This window comes from Drosophila sechellia, chromosome 2L, assembly GCF_004382195.2.
Source record: "Drosophila sechellia strain sech25 chromosome 2L, ASM438219v1, whole genome shotgun sequence".
Classification (NCBI taxonomy): domain Eukaryota; kingdom Metazoa; phylum Arthropoda; class Insecta; order Diptera; family Drosophilidae; genus Drosophila; species Drosophila sechellia.
Window position 1 is genome coordinate 9,827,183 of NC_045949.1, and position 15,115 is coordinate 9,842,297.

The 15,115-nt window shown below is 44.0% G+C and overlaps 2 protein-coding genes across 2 annotated transcripts; both read left to right on the top strand.

Moving 5' to 3' along the window:
- The first annotated feature begins 1,720 nt into the window (after window positions 1-1,720).
- On the top strand, window positions 1,721-4,195 carry LOC6611906. Its single transcript, XM_002036387.2, is given in 2 exon segments — window positions 1,721-2,869; window positions 2,871-4,195. Coding segments are annotated over 2 exon segments (2,175 nt in total). The 5' UTR covers window positions 1,721-1,796; the 3' UTR covers window positions 3,973-4,195.
- Window positions 4,196-7,408: 3,213 nt separating this feature from the next.
- Window positions 7,409-13,618, top strand: LOC6611907 (protein obstructor-E). The gene is made up of 6 exons (XM_002036388.2): window positions 7,409-7,476; window positions 7,622-7,686; window positions 11,505-11,760; window positions 11,848-11,966; window positions 12,894-13,290; window positions 13,360-13,618. Exons 2-6 carry the CDS (start codon window positions 7,626-7,628, stop codon window positions 13,529-13,531), a joined length of 1,005 nt encoding a protein of 334 aa, XP_002036424.1. The 5' UTR covers window positions 7,409-7,476; window positions 7,622-7,625; the 3' UTR covers window positions 13,532-13,618.
- Window positions 13,619-15,115: the final 1,497 nt, after the last annotated feature.

A 15,115-nucleotide genomic window follows, 5' to 3' on the forward strand; every position in this document is an offset into this window, starting at 1 on the left:
TTTCCTTTTTATTGTAGAAGAACCAATATTTTAATGTGTGGAAGCAAAGTTTACAAAAAATTTCGATCATTGTTTGGAATTTGTTTAGCAACTTAAATACTTGCTTTATTGTAAGACTAACTTAATTTGTAATTTAATCTTTAAAAATATCAATTTTATATTTTAAAAAATATTTATTTCGATCTGTGTGCTTGACTTTGATTGTGAAGCTTATAGTAAGCCAGGGACTTAACTGGCGTGTAAATATTTTGCTTTAGCGCAGCCTTGGTCATCATCAAAATTTAAGGACCCTCGTGAAAAGCGGCGGACACTTTTGACAGGTAGCCCAGGGGAGGGGAGGGGGGGGGGGGGGGTGAGGGATAAGGTGTGCGACACTTCATTTAACGCCACTTAGAAGCGAATACACTCCATCGTGCACATTAAATTTATAATTGCATACATTTAGTCGGCATTAAAAATGCAAAATGCGTCTTGTGCAGCAGATGGAAAGCGGAAAATGGGGTATGAAAAGTGGAAAATGACGAATGGGAAATGGAAAATGGATAGCTGCTTGCTACTTCGTAACTTCATCGGGCGCATTTGTAAAGTTTCGTCGCCTTATTTATATGCAAACAGCACTGGCCACAATGCAACTAATTGCCACTGAGTTGAAATCCGGCTAAAGAGCCTTTTTGGCACTCGTTTTTGATGCGGCCAACGTTGCCGTCCAGTGTTGATTAAATACTTGCCAACTGCTCTATGGCGTTAAGGGCCATTTTGATATAGGGGTTTGCGGCCAGTGATATCGGGGCTGTCATTTTTGCCCACTGTCATCTAGCCCACTTGTTGTCACTGAACAAGCGGGCAAACATGGAGCAGTTTTGGCCAGCCGTTTTGCATGGCAGTGCGAATGCGGCCAGGACCAAGCTGGAAAGCACAACGCAACTGTTACGAGTTTAGAGCCACGCCTTATTGCGCCCGGGGGGCATGCAACAATATTTGTCGTGCAGTTGATAAAACTGTCCTTAACTGCCCTGCCGTTATTCTGTGGATACCCGATGGTGGCGACGATTCCACTCGCAGGACCCAAGCGTCCTGCCGCATTGTCGTTGTGTCTGATGAGTTTTTAAGTACAGACAATTACAAACGACAACCAAGGAGCAACAAATGCAACAAACGCAATCAGCCAGCCGCATGCCATAGTCGCTCGCTTACTTAGCCAAGTCAGTGCCACGCCCCATTTCCTTGTCCTTGGTCCTGGGGGCCCAAACAGTAAAACCCACCCCCGCAATCGCATTTCTGGGCAATGGTAATCTCAGGGACCTGCGTTTGCGGTTATCACACTCTGCTGGGCAGTTTAGCTGCGTAATTGAATTAAATTTCGTTTTAAAATATAAAAGGCTTTTGATTTGGCTTGCAATCCTTGATGTTGTTTCGTACTCCATAAAGTAATTAACATTTGTTTCAATTCCTGAGCACCAACTTCGGACCACGAGCTGGCGAATGCCACAAAATGGGAGTAAATCAACGATAAGTCCTCTTTGACTGGAATTTAGATTGGGTTTCTGGTGCAACATACAACATCTTTGAGGGCTATTTGTGGCGTGAAGCTGGGTATAAAGTGAATATAATTTATACAAATCAAATCACTTTCGGTAAGAAATCTCTTTTGCTTTGGACAATTCGTAATGCAATTGTATAACTAAAAACCATATTGCGTTGACTTAAAACGAAATCAAAATTCACAGTAAACATTTCAAAAAACGTAATTAAAAAAGAAAACATATTTTTAAGGTTGTCAGAGAATTAGCTTCGAAATGTCCGGAAAATCCCTGGGCTTCCGCAACAATATCGATAGTGTGCGTTGGTATCGTGGCATGTCCGTCGTGCAGATGAAAGCCTGTGATGAATTGCTCCACGCTTTGCGAGATGACATGGAGCAGGGATCCACATACCGGGTGCGTCACTGCATCACCCAAATGGGCATCTATCCGCCGGTGGGAGCTGCGCAAATCAAGGATATCATAGCCATGAGTCAGGGCAGCGATCTGGCATTTTTGTGGTTCCTGTGGGAATTCGCCTACAAGAGCCCCCCAAAGTGCGGGAACTCGGATACGGAGCACTTTACGGTGAACGAACAGTTGCTGTTGTCCGGTATTGCCCATTTGGATATGCCTTCCACACTGAGAGCCTTGGATGCTTTGCTGCCACCTGCCACGCAATCGAAAAAGCTGAACTCGCAAGTTAAAACTGAGCAGAGTTCTTTGATTAAAAAACGCCCAAAACCGAAAAACTATGATCTGCCATATTTTGCTCCTCTGGTTCGACCTCGTGAATATATACCGAAATCCAAATATCGGCCACCCGAGACCAAGCTGCTCTTTCCGGAATATTCTCATTATATAGATCGAATGAAGAAGATCCCAAATGAGGCGTCTCGTTGGTTTGCCCAATACCAATTGTGTCCGGCCAAAAGAGTGGTGAACAAGTTGCTCAGAGATCAGCTCAACCGGATCTCCTTGAAATGGGATGATAGTTTGAAAGACAAAGATCCTGTATGTGAGACACATCGATTCTGGAAGAAGGTAGAGCATTTGCAAAAACAGGAGAAAATCTTAAGACAGCCATGTGTAACCATGTTGGATGTGGCAGGAGATGAGGTGAAAGCCCGGCGGAAGCACATCCTAAACGATATAGAAAACAATATTAAATGTGCAAGTAATAAGATTAATAGGCAATTGGGAATTACTTCAGGCCCAGTCAAACATGCCAACGGATATTGCACTGCGAGAAAAAAGAAGGAAACCACCATGCTAATGGGTCTGGGTAACGAAGAAAATCCCAGTGTGCATTCGTATGCCCATTCATTGAATAACTCGATCAGGGTTATGCTCCCATCGCTGTGGAGCAGGTGACTGTAAAGTCCTGGATGTGGACTGCGCGATGAAAGGATCTGCGGAAATTAACATGAAACAACAAAAATCGAAGTCCCTTATCGAGGAGAAACAGAGTTTGCCCACTTCTAGTTTCAAGAAACTCGCCGATCTTATTCCCGCCTGCAGTCGAACTTTGCGTTCGTTGAAGAGGTCACCCCCAAAGGCTCCTGTAGAGAAGTCCTTCACAAACCGGTCCATTGGTGGCTTTCAGTTGGACTACCATAAGATATTCGACATACCATCGACTCCTGCTGAGCCCTTGCCATGGGAGGATGAGGTCCTGGACTTGGAGGACAAGAAACCTGTGATCGAAAGGTTCTGCATCGATGCCCTTGGCAATGGCGACAACAAGTCCAAGAAGGAGATGCATGGGCATAAATCCAATCCGGTAGTTTCAAAAGCAGCTGCCAATTGTGCAGTGAATATGTTTCGTTCGAAAGTTACAGAAAACGCAGAAAATCAAGACGACAAAAGTACTAAACAAAATGGGGATAAAGTCATCGATCCGGATGACGACGAGCAGATTGAGAGCCTCCTGAAGGAAGCTCTTCGGGTTCTCCGTGGCAATCGCAAATACGTGCTAGCCACCCTTTCCAATGCCCACAAGATGCCCGTGCTCCTTGATTGGGTGGCGGATCGCTATGGCAAGTCGTACTGCCGAGCTGGGATGAACTCCATTGTGAAGACCTCGTTCCGGATATACGAGAAGGTGTATGAGAAGGAGAGGCGGAACAAGCGGAATATGTTGGAACTGAAGAGATCCGTGACGGGTCTGGGTAGTTCCATCAGCTATGCCAGCCACAAGAAGTTCATGTCCCAAGTCGTCCAGCGGAAGGCCGAGTACAACAACAAGCTAAATGAACTGGCTCTGGAGCAGTCGCGTCTTACCTGGTTAGCCCTGCGAGGATATTCCCATTTGGGTGGCAGCATTAAGGACACCTTCTTTGCCTATATGCCAGCCAGGCCGCAGGATATCAAGCGTCAGCATATTTGGAAATCCTATCATTTCCTGGATATGGTGAATTTCCGGCTGAGAAACCGACGAATACACATTTGAAAATGGTGATTTTAAATTGTAGACGTCGTGTTTTTTGTTCTGCCATTTGGAAACCACATCCTCAAGAACTGGTTCCACATGACAGATCGAAAAACATGCATGTCCATGGTTTTCGTTCTGCCATTTGGAAACACCATTCTATTCTCTGTATATGTATCTCGTGATCTGCTTAGTGGCCAACTACTTATGTAAACCAAACTATGTATAATCCCAATTAAAAATGCTGATGCCCAACTAAAACGCCACGGACGGCAAATGAATAGCAAACACGGTCGAGTCGAGGCTTAGTGTTAGATTTTCAGCTATCGCCTGGTCGCCAGATTGCCGATGGGCCGTTGTTGCTCATTAATTAAAAACGGGGTGGTGAAACAGTGGCTGGGGTGTGGCATGCCCCATGCCCCATGCCGCATGCCGCCTATACCCAGCCCGCACTGAATGGCGGAAAAGTGGAAAAGCGGAAAGGGGGAAAAACAACAGACTGGCAAGCTGCTGCTGCTGCTGCTGCTGGCCATGTAATGGCGCTCCAATGACGCACGTGACACGTGTGGCATGGCGCTGACAATTCAAAATCGACTCGCTGACAGCGGGCAGATGACGCTGCCAGGAGCACAGGAGGATATTTTTGGGCGGTGATGGCAGTGTCCTGGCTGATGGCAGCGGTCTGCCCGCAGCACTTTGTGTATTGAATAGGTTGAGCATGTGACAGGATTATGATATAAATCATTGCATACTTTACGGCGATCGATTTAAGGGCGCCTGGCATTTTTATTTTGATAATCTGAAACAATGGACGGGCTGCTCTGCCATTGATGAGAGCTTAATTATTTATTTACTTCATTATTTATATATTTCATTTGCAAACAGTAAATCAGAAGTCACGAAAGCCATATAATTGGGTTAGCAAATTAATACACAAACGACTTGCAGAAAGCAGATTTTGCAATAGAATTACTTGCGTTGGTTAAGTCTTTAAAATAGTAATATTAAATCCAATGAGTTGCATGCAAATTTTAAATTTGGCAAGGAAATTTAATACGTTTTCGTAATAAAAAATATTACTTTTTAAAAAGTTTTGTTAATTACATTCCACAGCTTAATGCATTTAATCTTCTTAATTTATACAAAATGTAAAATACCTTTAACTTAATCGCATTTGAAACATTATTATATTTGTAAATACCCCATAAAAGATTTATCAATAGCATGTCACAGATTATAACCAGGTCAGTTACAATTTGTATAATTTTTCCCCTTTTTGCAAACCATGGAAGGACAAACATGGTTTTTTAGGTGTCCAAGTAAGACCCAATCACACACAGGTCCCCGGGCGGATGTTTTGTTGCGGACCCTGCAGGAGGAGCTGTCCGATAATCGCCGGCTAATGCAATGAGCTTGGTGCGGGAGAAATCCGGACAATGCCCCACGGAGACGGATCCCCCATTGGCAGTGCCATTTCCATGGCCATTATATTCAATTATACGACAATAACGTGGCGCTTAGGGCGCTGCGGTTCACGGGAATTGAAAATAATAATAAAATGGGGGGTTGTTTCAATGTGGTGGGAGTGCGCTAGCTTGAATAGATAAAAAGTGCAAGCTGGCTTTTCGGTGTGCGGGGTTCGATGGTCCGTGCACAAGGACTTGGCCAAACTATCAGCAAGAAATTATGATTAGCTTTTGGTAAAGTTTTCGACCGCAGTCAGCAGTGGTGGGGCACTAATCCGCCGGACGGACCAAGGACTACGGACAACGGACAGCGGACAGCGGATTCCGGACGGACAGCGCATCAGTGGAGCGTTAAGCCTGGGACCTGAGAACAAAAAACGGAAATTTCCGCAAGCGCAACGTTTTAATTTGACTCTTGATTGTTATGCCATTGTTGCCTAGCATTGTGCATTCCGCATTCTACACTCGACATTCTGCGCCCTTAACTCTGTGTGGGCTCTTTGTGTAATCGCCGCTAATGCGCCCGAAATTGTGCTAAACGATTTTCATTCTGAGGGCCTCCAACCGAGCAACCTCCACCCATTTCCGCCCACCAATTTTCGAGACTCCCGGACCGCGGGCCCAAGTTTTAAAGCCCCCGGGGAAATGGGGATGCTATTTTTCTGACTTATCGCAGGATTACGAATCGTAGGGCATTTGCCTTGACTGGCCATTGTGATTTGCATTTGCACGCAACATTTGTTACATTTCTATCGTCATGTATGTCATTTCACTTAATTATGCCATTTACTTTGCATACAAAGCTGCCATAAGTTTGCTCCCAAATTCTTGCACAAATTTTCAGGAAAAGGGCGAGGCATTTTTCCAGCACAGGACAATTTGTCACAATTATTGCACACGAAATGACAGGCAGATGAAAACCGAGCAGCTGGAAAACAAGCTCCGGCTCCGGAAAAGTCGACTCCAAGTAGGCGAGCCGCACTTTGACAAGTTAAATGTGTTCTGGGCCTGCACAATGATGCAGCAAATGCTCGCCGGAATATTCAGGAGCAGGAGTCGGAGCAGGAGGAGTAGGAGCAGGACGAGCGAGCCACCTGCATGGGCAAACGTGTCCGACATTTTGTCATATTTTTTGGTTAATTTCCAAAATGCAAATCATCGATGTCCTGGCCGACATCGGAGCACGTCCTGTCGCCTTTTTGACAAATTTGCCAGCACTGCTCGTGCGGCAATGTGCTCGTTACAACATTCTGTGGTGTAGAATATCATGGATCCGGTGGGCTTTTCAGTTTGCCATCCAGCAAACCCCGTGCCAGCCGATGTCGATCGTTATGTTTTCCATGGACCACAGGAGGCCGCTCATTTGTTTGCAGCTTATTCGCATAGTTGATGTTGGTTTGCTGCATGGTTCAGAGGGCCATGGCTCCACTGGGCCATGTTATGCAAAGTTGGCATTTTCTATTTCCTGCCTTTGTTTGCCCATCCCTTGGTTAGTTTAGGCCCCAATAGTCCTTCCTATGCAACAAAAATTTGCTTATTTTTACAAACTAATTAGGACTGTGCGGGTTAAGCCGTTTATTTACCTTTCATTAAAGTTCTGAGTGCCTTTCTAGTTGATTAAGATAGTGTTTCTTAAACAAGATAGTTACATATTTAAATTACCTACTTTTAGTGTTCATTTCATAAACAATAATTTTGTTAGGTTTTGGAGTATAAAATAGTATGCGTTCCTTAAGTTGCTCCTTCATTTTCATAGTTTTTAAAATGTTAAAAAGTTGATCGTTTTTGAAAATCCACATTGGAAATCCAATTCGGAAAACCAATCGATCTCGAAAAGTACGTCTTTAACCATCTGACATTAAGAGTCTGGAGCTTTTGAAAAAGCTCGGACCGGTTTCTCTCCAAACTGCGCATGCGCATCCATCTCACTGCAGTTCCAACGGAGCAGGGCGAAAGCAGCCAAGGTGATGGAGACTTCTGGGCGTTAAAACTCATTGACGAGACGATCCGATCGCACAGTTGAGAGCGAGACGTAGACGCGTGCGCACGTACGAGTTTGGTGAGTTCCGATTTCTGCGAGTGTAGTGCGGATGAGGTGGTGGTGAATTAAGTGAATGTGGAATGCGGAATGCTCTTGAATGCCGTTTAAAGTGCCGGAAAGCATATCAATTTGCAATATTAAAATAACCTATCTGTCCGTGCAGGTTTATGTCGGCTAACGAAATGGCGCTTGTGAAAATATGCATATTTGCTTTGGCTTTGGCCGTGGGTAAGTGTGGAAAAAGCTCTTAATTGCATTTTCCAATTAATGATACGTCAATACCATGGCATGCAAAATGTCCCTGTGCAAACTCTATTTGAATAATGTGCCGTGACTTTAATGCTCTTCTGCTTTCGGCGAAAACAATCGCCTCTAATTGTTGGCCGCACCCAAACAAACAGGAACAAACCCACAGGCCAACCTACAAACAACCCAACAAACAAACGAACGAACAAATAAACGAACCAACACCAGCATAATAGCGACAAACAACCATATGCAAATGCAGAATGCACAGTGCAGGAGCAACTAAGCTGAAAAATATTCTTGTTAACATTATTGGCGCCCATGTTTATGCATATCTGCAGTGTTTGCAATCCTGGCCCTCTCATCATGTCAACTGTTGTCCGATTTCGATGGCATAGAACACGTGTAAATGCCACATGTAGCATATACGGCATATAGCATATATGCCACAAAGCACTTGCTGTTGTTGCTGCCAATTTGCATGACTTTTGTTTTTCGGTTTTCATACCCGTTACTCGTTGAGTAAAAGGGTATACCAGATTCGATCCCCTCGGGAAATAACAAACCTGGAAAATTATATTAAGTTATACAGATAGTAGAGACTTAAGAAGCGATTATGTTACTGCCGCTAGGTGGAGCTCGTGTGAGCTCGAACGATAGGTATCTGATAGTCGAGGTACTCAGCTATAGCGTTCTCTCGTGATTGGATCGAAATTACAGCTGCAAACCCATTGGCATTCCAATTGCAATTGGAAATTCGGCAATTTAATTTGCTGGCAAATTTTCTGCTCATTTATTGTGTGAAAGCTCATTAAAAATTTGTTTGTCTCCAATGTGCGGGGGCATTAAAAATGCACATTGTTAACTTGCCGGCATAAAACATACATATTAAACAAATTGATAGGTGAGCAACTGTTGCACTCGGGGGGCGTAAGCTGAATTTGGTAATTATATTAAAATGGCTATGGCAAAAATATGGCAACAGCTCATAATTAAATGTATTGCAATTCGGGGCCGCCGGGTGAAAGCAAATTAAATTGCCAATTAATTGAGGGAAAACTCACCGCGTTGAGACAAAGGAAAAGTTTTAATTTGATTGTAAACATGTTTGCACAAAAAGTTTATAATGTGTGTTTGCCTATCTAGACGAACACCTTTTCCCCCCTATGCATATAAAAATCTCTTACATCCAATTTAACAAACCGGTCGGTTCTATTGTCAATCTCGCATCAGTTCAGTGAATGACATAAAAAAGTGTTTCCAATCTGTTTATTTTTAATCTATTTAATGTTCATTGAACCTAACGCGCTGCCTGCACGCACTTTCCCAAGATGACAGCCACGACACCCACGACGTGTGTGACTGGAATCGAAAATCCAAAGATCCAAAGCTCCCAGAAACCGTATTGTAGCCACCACTCACTCACTCCTCCGTCTGCTTCGCAATCGGCAGTCAATTAATCTAGTCTAACCGGACTGGGAATCGAGTCAAACCGTCCAGGACCGGGTTGAACCGGGTCTGTTGACAACGGCTGACTCCAACTCCAACTCCAATTCCAACACCAATTCCAATTCCAATTCCAATTCCTACTGCGACTGCGAACTCCGTGGCAAGCTTGTTGACAGACTGTCAGAGCGACGCGATGGCCCCCAACCAAGTCGACCAAGTTGACGAGTCGAAAAAGCCCAAACCGCATAGGCCACGCTCCGCTTGACGGGCTGCGAAATAAAAAAAGGGGGGCCATAAAAATGAAAGGACAATACCTATTCAGGAGCAGGTCGTAAGGGAAATGCCCTTGGGGGAAAAGCCATTTGAGGCAATTATTAAGGAAAGGGGGAAAAAGTGAATAATATTTGCAGGGATAAATGTTATTTTCCGTTTCATAAGGTACAAATATTGTGGCACATTTTATTCGACACTAAATTTAGTCAGCTTTGCTATTTAAAGGCTTCAAGTGGTCTATAGCTTAAATTTAATAGTTTGAATATCCATTTAGTTGAAATTTTAAACATTTAACAGAAACGCAACTAACTGAATTAGCTGAAAATAATGTCAGTTAAAATCTACAATTATTTAATTAATTAGGACTTCGATTTTCATTTAAATTCCTAAAATTAAACCAAACAGCCAGCTCGAAAAAAAGTCTTACAATAAAGCAATTATGCATTTGGTTTGGTTTAACTTTAGTTTAAATTCGTTAAAAAAAACGATGTTTTCAATTTGAAAGCTCTCGAATAAGTGTGAATTTAAAAAATTAAAAATCAATTAATAATATTAGAGGCATGTTCATGCAGTTGTTTATGCAATTTCTTCGTTTTTAGCTGAACTCCTCCTGCGCAAGAGTATTTGCCAACTGAACTATGAAGTTTTGGCTTCTTTTTCTTTCCCAGCTTCTTGTTTGGATTGGGTATATATTTTTTTGGGTTTTTCACCAGATCCCGGTTCGTGTACGAAACATGTTTCAATGACAAGCGACAGCTGCAACACCAACACTTGCAGCAGCGGCAGTTCCAGCAGCAACTTGGTGTTGTTGGCTTAAATGTTGGCCGACACTTCACGCACTAATTGCTGTGTGGAATTGTTTCTTTATTAACGTTTAATCGAATGTCAGCCGAGCGACGTCAGCATCAGCAACTTGCTGGCATTGTTGATGTTCACTGCGGCTGCCAAACGAAAATTGAAATCGTCTTTTCTTGTTTCTCCGCTCGCTTGGCTTTTTACTGAAGTACTATCTCCATATATACACTATATATATGTAGATATATATTTTTTGCAACTTTTGCTCTGTCTGATTGAAGTGGTTTACCTTGAGGAGAGCTCCATCGTTAACTGGATGCATTTGTTGCATGTCGCATATCTTGAAAAACTGTTGCAACTTGCAGGAAATGCTGATTGCCACCCAGTTTTCAAGGCTGTGGCTTGGCATCAGCTGCTCAGCGGCGGCTTAGATCAGCTGTTTGTGGTTCCAAAACCGGGCTTTATAATCCCCGAGAGACTTTCACTTTTAAGGTCGCTCCAATCCAGTGGCCTGTGTCGCAATCGAAGCGCCAACTCATATACATATCGGTTGCTATTTGTTGAGTAGCCGCAAACGGGTTTTCACGCAAACATAGTGGAAACGTTGGGCAAAAAACAAAAGGCAAAAACGTGCAAGATACACTGGGAAAAAAAAATGCTGAGAAGTGTTTATAGCCACTTTAAAGAAGGTAAACTGCAAGAACTTATGATGAGTGGTTTGGGAATTTTTAATTCAAATTGCCAAATTGTTACAGTATCAGAATCAAGGATTCAAAATATGAAGTGACTTTCAAAAGTTTACCTCCATTATATGCAAAAGCAATCTAAAAATCAATTTCCCTTTCTAAAACAATCAACAGAGACAAAAGCTTCAACTAGATTAGATCCTGCAAATAAATTCACAAGCTTAGCAAAGTGTTTGCACTTGTGACAAATGAACATGGGAAATGTTGTTAAAATTCACACTCGATTAGGCGCAATTTGTTTAATAGATTAGCTTAGCATTTTATTGCCGCATAGTATAAGAATAATTGTGAAAAACTATGAGGCTTTGTTGCAATTTAATAACGAAACTATCGAATTAAATGTAGCAAAAGGTTAAATACAGTTTAAAGGTTTGATTTATATTGGAGTTGATAAATATCACATACTATTTCATAAACTGGCCATTGCAGAGAGTTTCCATCAACAAAGTAGATTAAAGCTACAAGCAAGGACATTTTGTGCGTTATTTATGGATGGACTGAGTTAACATTTGTATATCTCAACTATCTTCTGTGCAGGTCTGACCGCAACCAAGGCGCAGGAGTCGAGAGGCGGTTTCCGTGGCAGTAACAGCCAGTTCCGCGTGGGTCCTGGCCATCCGCCCTCGCAGCGCCACCTGCCGCCGCGTAACCGCGATCCTGTCCAGGAGGCATCGGTGGTGCCGAAGAGCAAACAGACGGCGGCGGAGAAGGAGTACGAGCCCACCGAGGAGTGCCCGGAGCCCAATGGCTTCTATCCGGACAGCAAGCAGTGCGACAAGTACTACGCCTGCCTGTAAGTGACCAAAAGGAGTAGACACACCCGGCCACGGGGCGTATGAGTAATGGCCGTTGCTTAATGCCACATTGACCACTTTTGCAGGGATGGTGTGCCCACGGAGCGACTGTGCGCCGATGGCATGGTCTTCAATGACTACTCACCCATCGAGGAGAAGTGCGATCTGCCCTACAACATTGACTGCATGAAGCGGAGCAAGCTACGTGAGTATAAAACTCCTTAATTTGCAAGAACCGCTTTACGTATGCACCGCACAAATCCCAAGACCCCACCTATATAGTATACATATATATATGTACATATACTCCTCCATCTTCTGGGCCAGAAATCGGGCAATAAACGCGCTCCGTGCCCGCACTTATTTGCTCGTTACTTCTTGGCTGCGCTTTTTGTTAACTTATTTATTATGCAAACGGCATGCGCAGCGGTTAACCCAAATTGTTGTCGTCAATAGGTCTTTGGTCTTGGCGGTGCTTTGTTTTTATTTCTCGCCTCCTCAGTAGACTTGTTTTATTCGTGATTTTATTATTTCCCCAACGCCAGAGTCGCGCCACCAAAAATTTTTAAGCCCAATGCCATGGCAATTGGCTTCCCGCGTCTTTAAACTTGCCACGAATTCGGTCTGCCACGTGTGTGTTTGGGAGTGGAGCATCCTTCAAACTTTTCGACAAAGGACTTAAAAGTCATTAAAGTTCTGGCGATGAGAGTTTCTTGCACTAGCTCCATTTAAAGTGGCTTTAAGAAAATTCGTTATTCACTTAAAAAGTCGCACACATTTTGTGGGGCCATTTTTAATATGAAATATTGCTGCACGTTTTAGTTTTTAAATAAATTATTTGCCACCCATCAAGGCAATTAGTACACATTGTGCAGGCCCATTAGCAATTTCAATTACCTTTGTCTCCTGTTGACATACATATAACGTTGCCATGGCATATATGCATATAGTTCGCAGAGCATACAGCACCTGAATAAATGTGTGTCTAGCACATTCTGCTGGCGCAGTAATGTATTTACGGATGTGCAAAAAGGGTTCTACGAGCATACAGATAGATACCTTTTGCGAGGGAAGCTCAAGGATGCATAGAGGGAATATTCCATTTGAAAATTTCCCCATTGTTCAATCCCAGAAACACCTCAGCCATCGCTTCACTGTCCCCGGAAGAATGGATACTTTGGCCACGAGAAGCCTGGCATCTGCGACAAGTTCTACTTCTGTGTGGATGGTCAGTTCAATATGATTACCTGTCCGGCTGGACTGGTCTTCAATCCCAAGACGGGCATCTGCGGCTGGCCGGACCAGGTGGGCGTCACTGGCTGCAAGTCGGAGGACGTCTTCGACTTTGAGTGCCCCAAGGTGAACGAGAGCATCGCCGTGACCCATCCCCGCTACGCCGATCCCAACGATTGCCAGTTCTTCTATGTGTGCGTCAACGGAGATCTGCCCAGGCGAAACGGATGCAAGCTGGGCCAGGTCTTCGACGAGGAGAAGGAGACCTGCGACTGGGCACGCAAGGTGCCAGATTGGTAAGCTATAGTTACACCTAATATAAAGTACTATTCCTGAATTATTCCAATATCTCTGTCCCATTTCAGTGCCGACTGGTACAAGGATCGTCTGACCGACAAGGAGCTGGATGAGCTGGAGAACCCGAAGCCCAAGACCACGACCACCAAGAGGCCACCACGTGTCCGCGGTCAGTCGAGGCGCAAGCCCCAGCCGAAGCGAGTGGAACCGGAGCACGATAAGGAGGAGGAGGAGGAGTAGGCCTGATCCCCCGACTGTGTTTAGTCTTAAGTGAGCCCTCCGCTGATTGTCGCCATTAAAAGCGTGCAGAAGGTGTACCTAACCATTGATCGCCTTGCTCAAACTGGATGGTGCCATGGGGGCCAACCGTATCACTTGATACTGATGGGCAATCCGCGGATGCCAGGGGAATTAGCCCCATCCTCGTAGCTTCGTTCTCGATTCCCAAAGCCCCGGCGAATGTAATATGCATGGGAATTTGTGTGAGGAGCAGTTGATATGGTGCCAAAACGACAGGATTTTATGCGCATCCAGTGTGCACAATCCGTGCACTCTGCGCTGTCCTCGTGCCCTGTCCCCTCGTCCTGTTACTCCTCCCCGTGACATGACGAAATCAATGCAGCTCCCTGCCCAACTCTTTGCGAGAGTTTTACCCATTGCCTGCAGCGCATAAATTCAATTTGCCGATGAGCGTGCACAAAAGTATGCAACAAAATGGCAACAACTCGATACAGAACACACTCACACACACACACACACACAGGGGAACAAGGATATTGTGTGTGTTTGTGGGGAAAAGGATTATGGAGCGAGGGACTCGGAGGATGGGGCAACATGTGTATGACGTTTGGCAGACAAGAAGCATTCGATAAAACGCATAGAAATTGCATTGTGGAAATTGTGAGCAGTTGAATGGTGAGATTTACAGTGGCCATTGCCAATGGAGGGAATGAAAACTTCTGGGGGGGAGAAAAACCCAGCAAGTAGTTGGGGAAAATGCCGTTGAGGGCATCAATTCTTATTGTTTAAGCACTGACGTAAAATCTGAGCAAACGATGACATTTCTACTTGGCATTGCTCAAACGTTTGCTTAAATTTATTTATTCATTCGAATGGGGGTAGTTATAAATGGATTTTCTATTCAATTTTATACTTGGTAAAAGGACAATGAAATGATGACGTGTCTGGTTGGCTGATATCCATTGAACAGGTTAATTGACCCACATTTATTGGTCTAGTTAAGTGGTGATTCACTTGAAATGCATATGAATATTCATATAAAAAATATATATATTTAATACACATATTATTTATTTACAGAATATGACAAGACAATATCACAATATTTTAGTTAAGCATGAAACATATATCTTACTATTAGGAGTTGGATTTAGATAAACTTTTGATTCCTTTAGATATATGCATATTTGCGAAACCCACACTAGCAATATGTGGGCCAAATTACCTTCGATCCAATCTCTTTTTGGGAACTTAGTTAGTCAGCGATGGACCAGCTATTTCGGTGTTAATTAGCCACAGCTACGGGTCATCTACCCTGGACTTATGGCGGCTGGCAAAGGACATGGGGACAATCGCCTGTCGAGCAGCTGCCTCTAATTAATCAACAAACACATGCACGCGCGCACAAGGACCAAGGTACACACACACACACACACTTGTGAAGCAACTCGGAAGAGAAGCGCCTTCTGCTGCCCTGCTGTCAATAATTTGGCACGTCCTGTGACCCCGGGCGCCACATGCTCGTCCTTGTCCTTGTGCCATCCATCGTGTCAACTCGACAATGAACCGCAGCCAGACCCACCC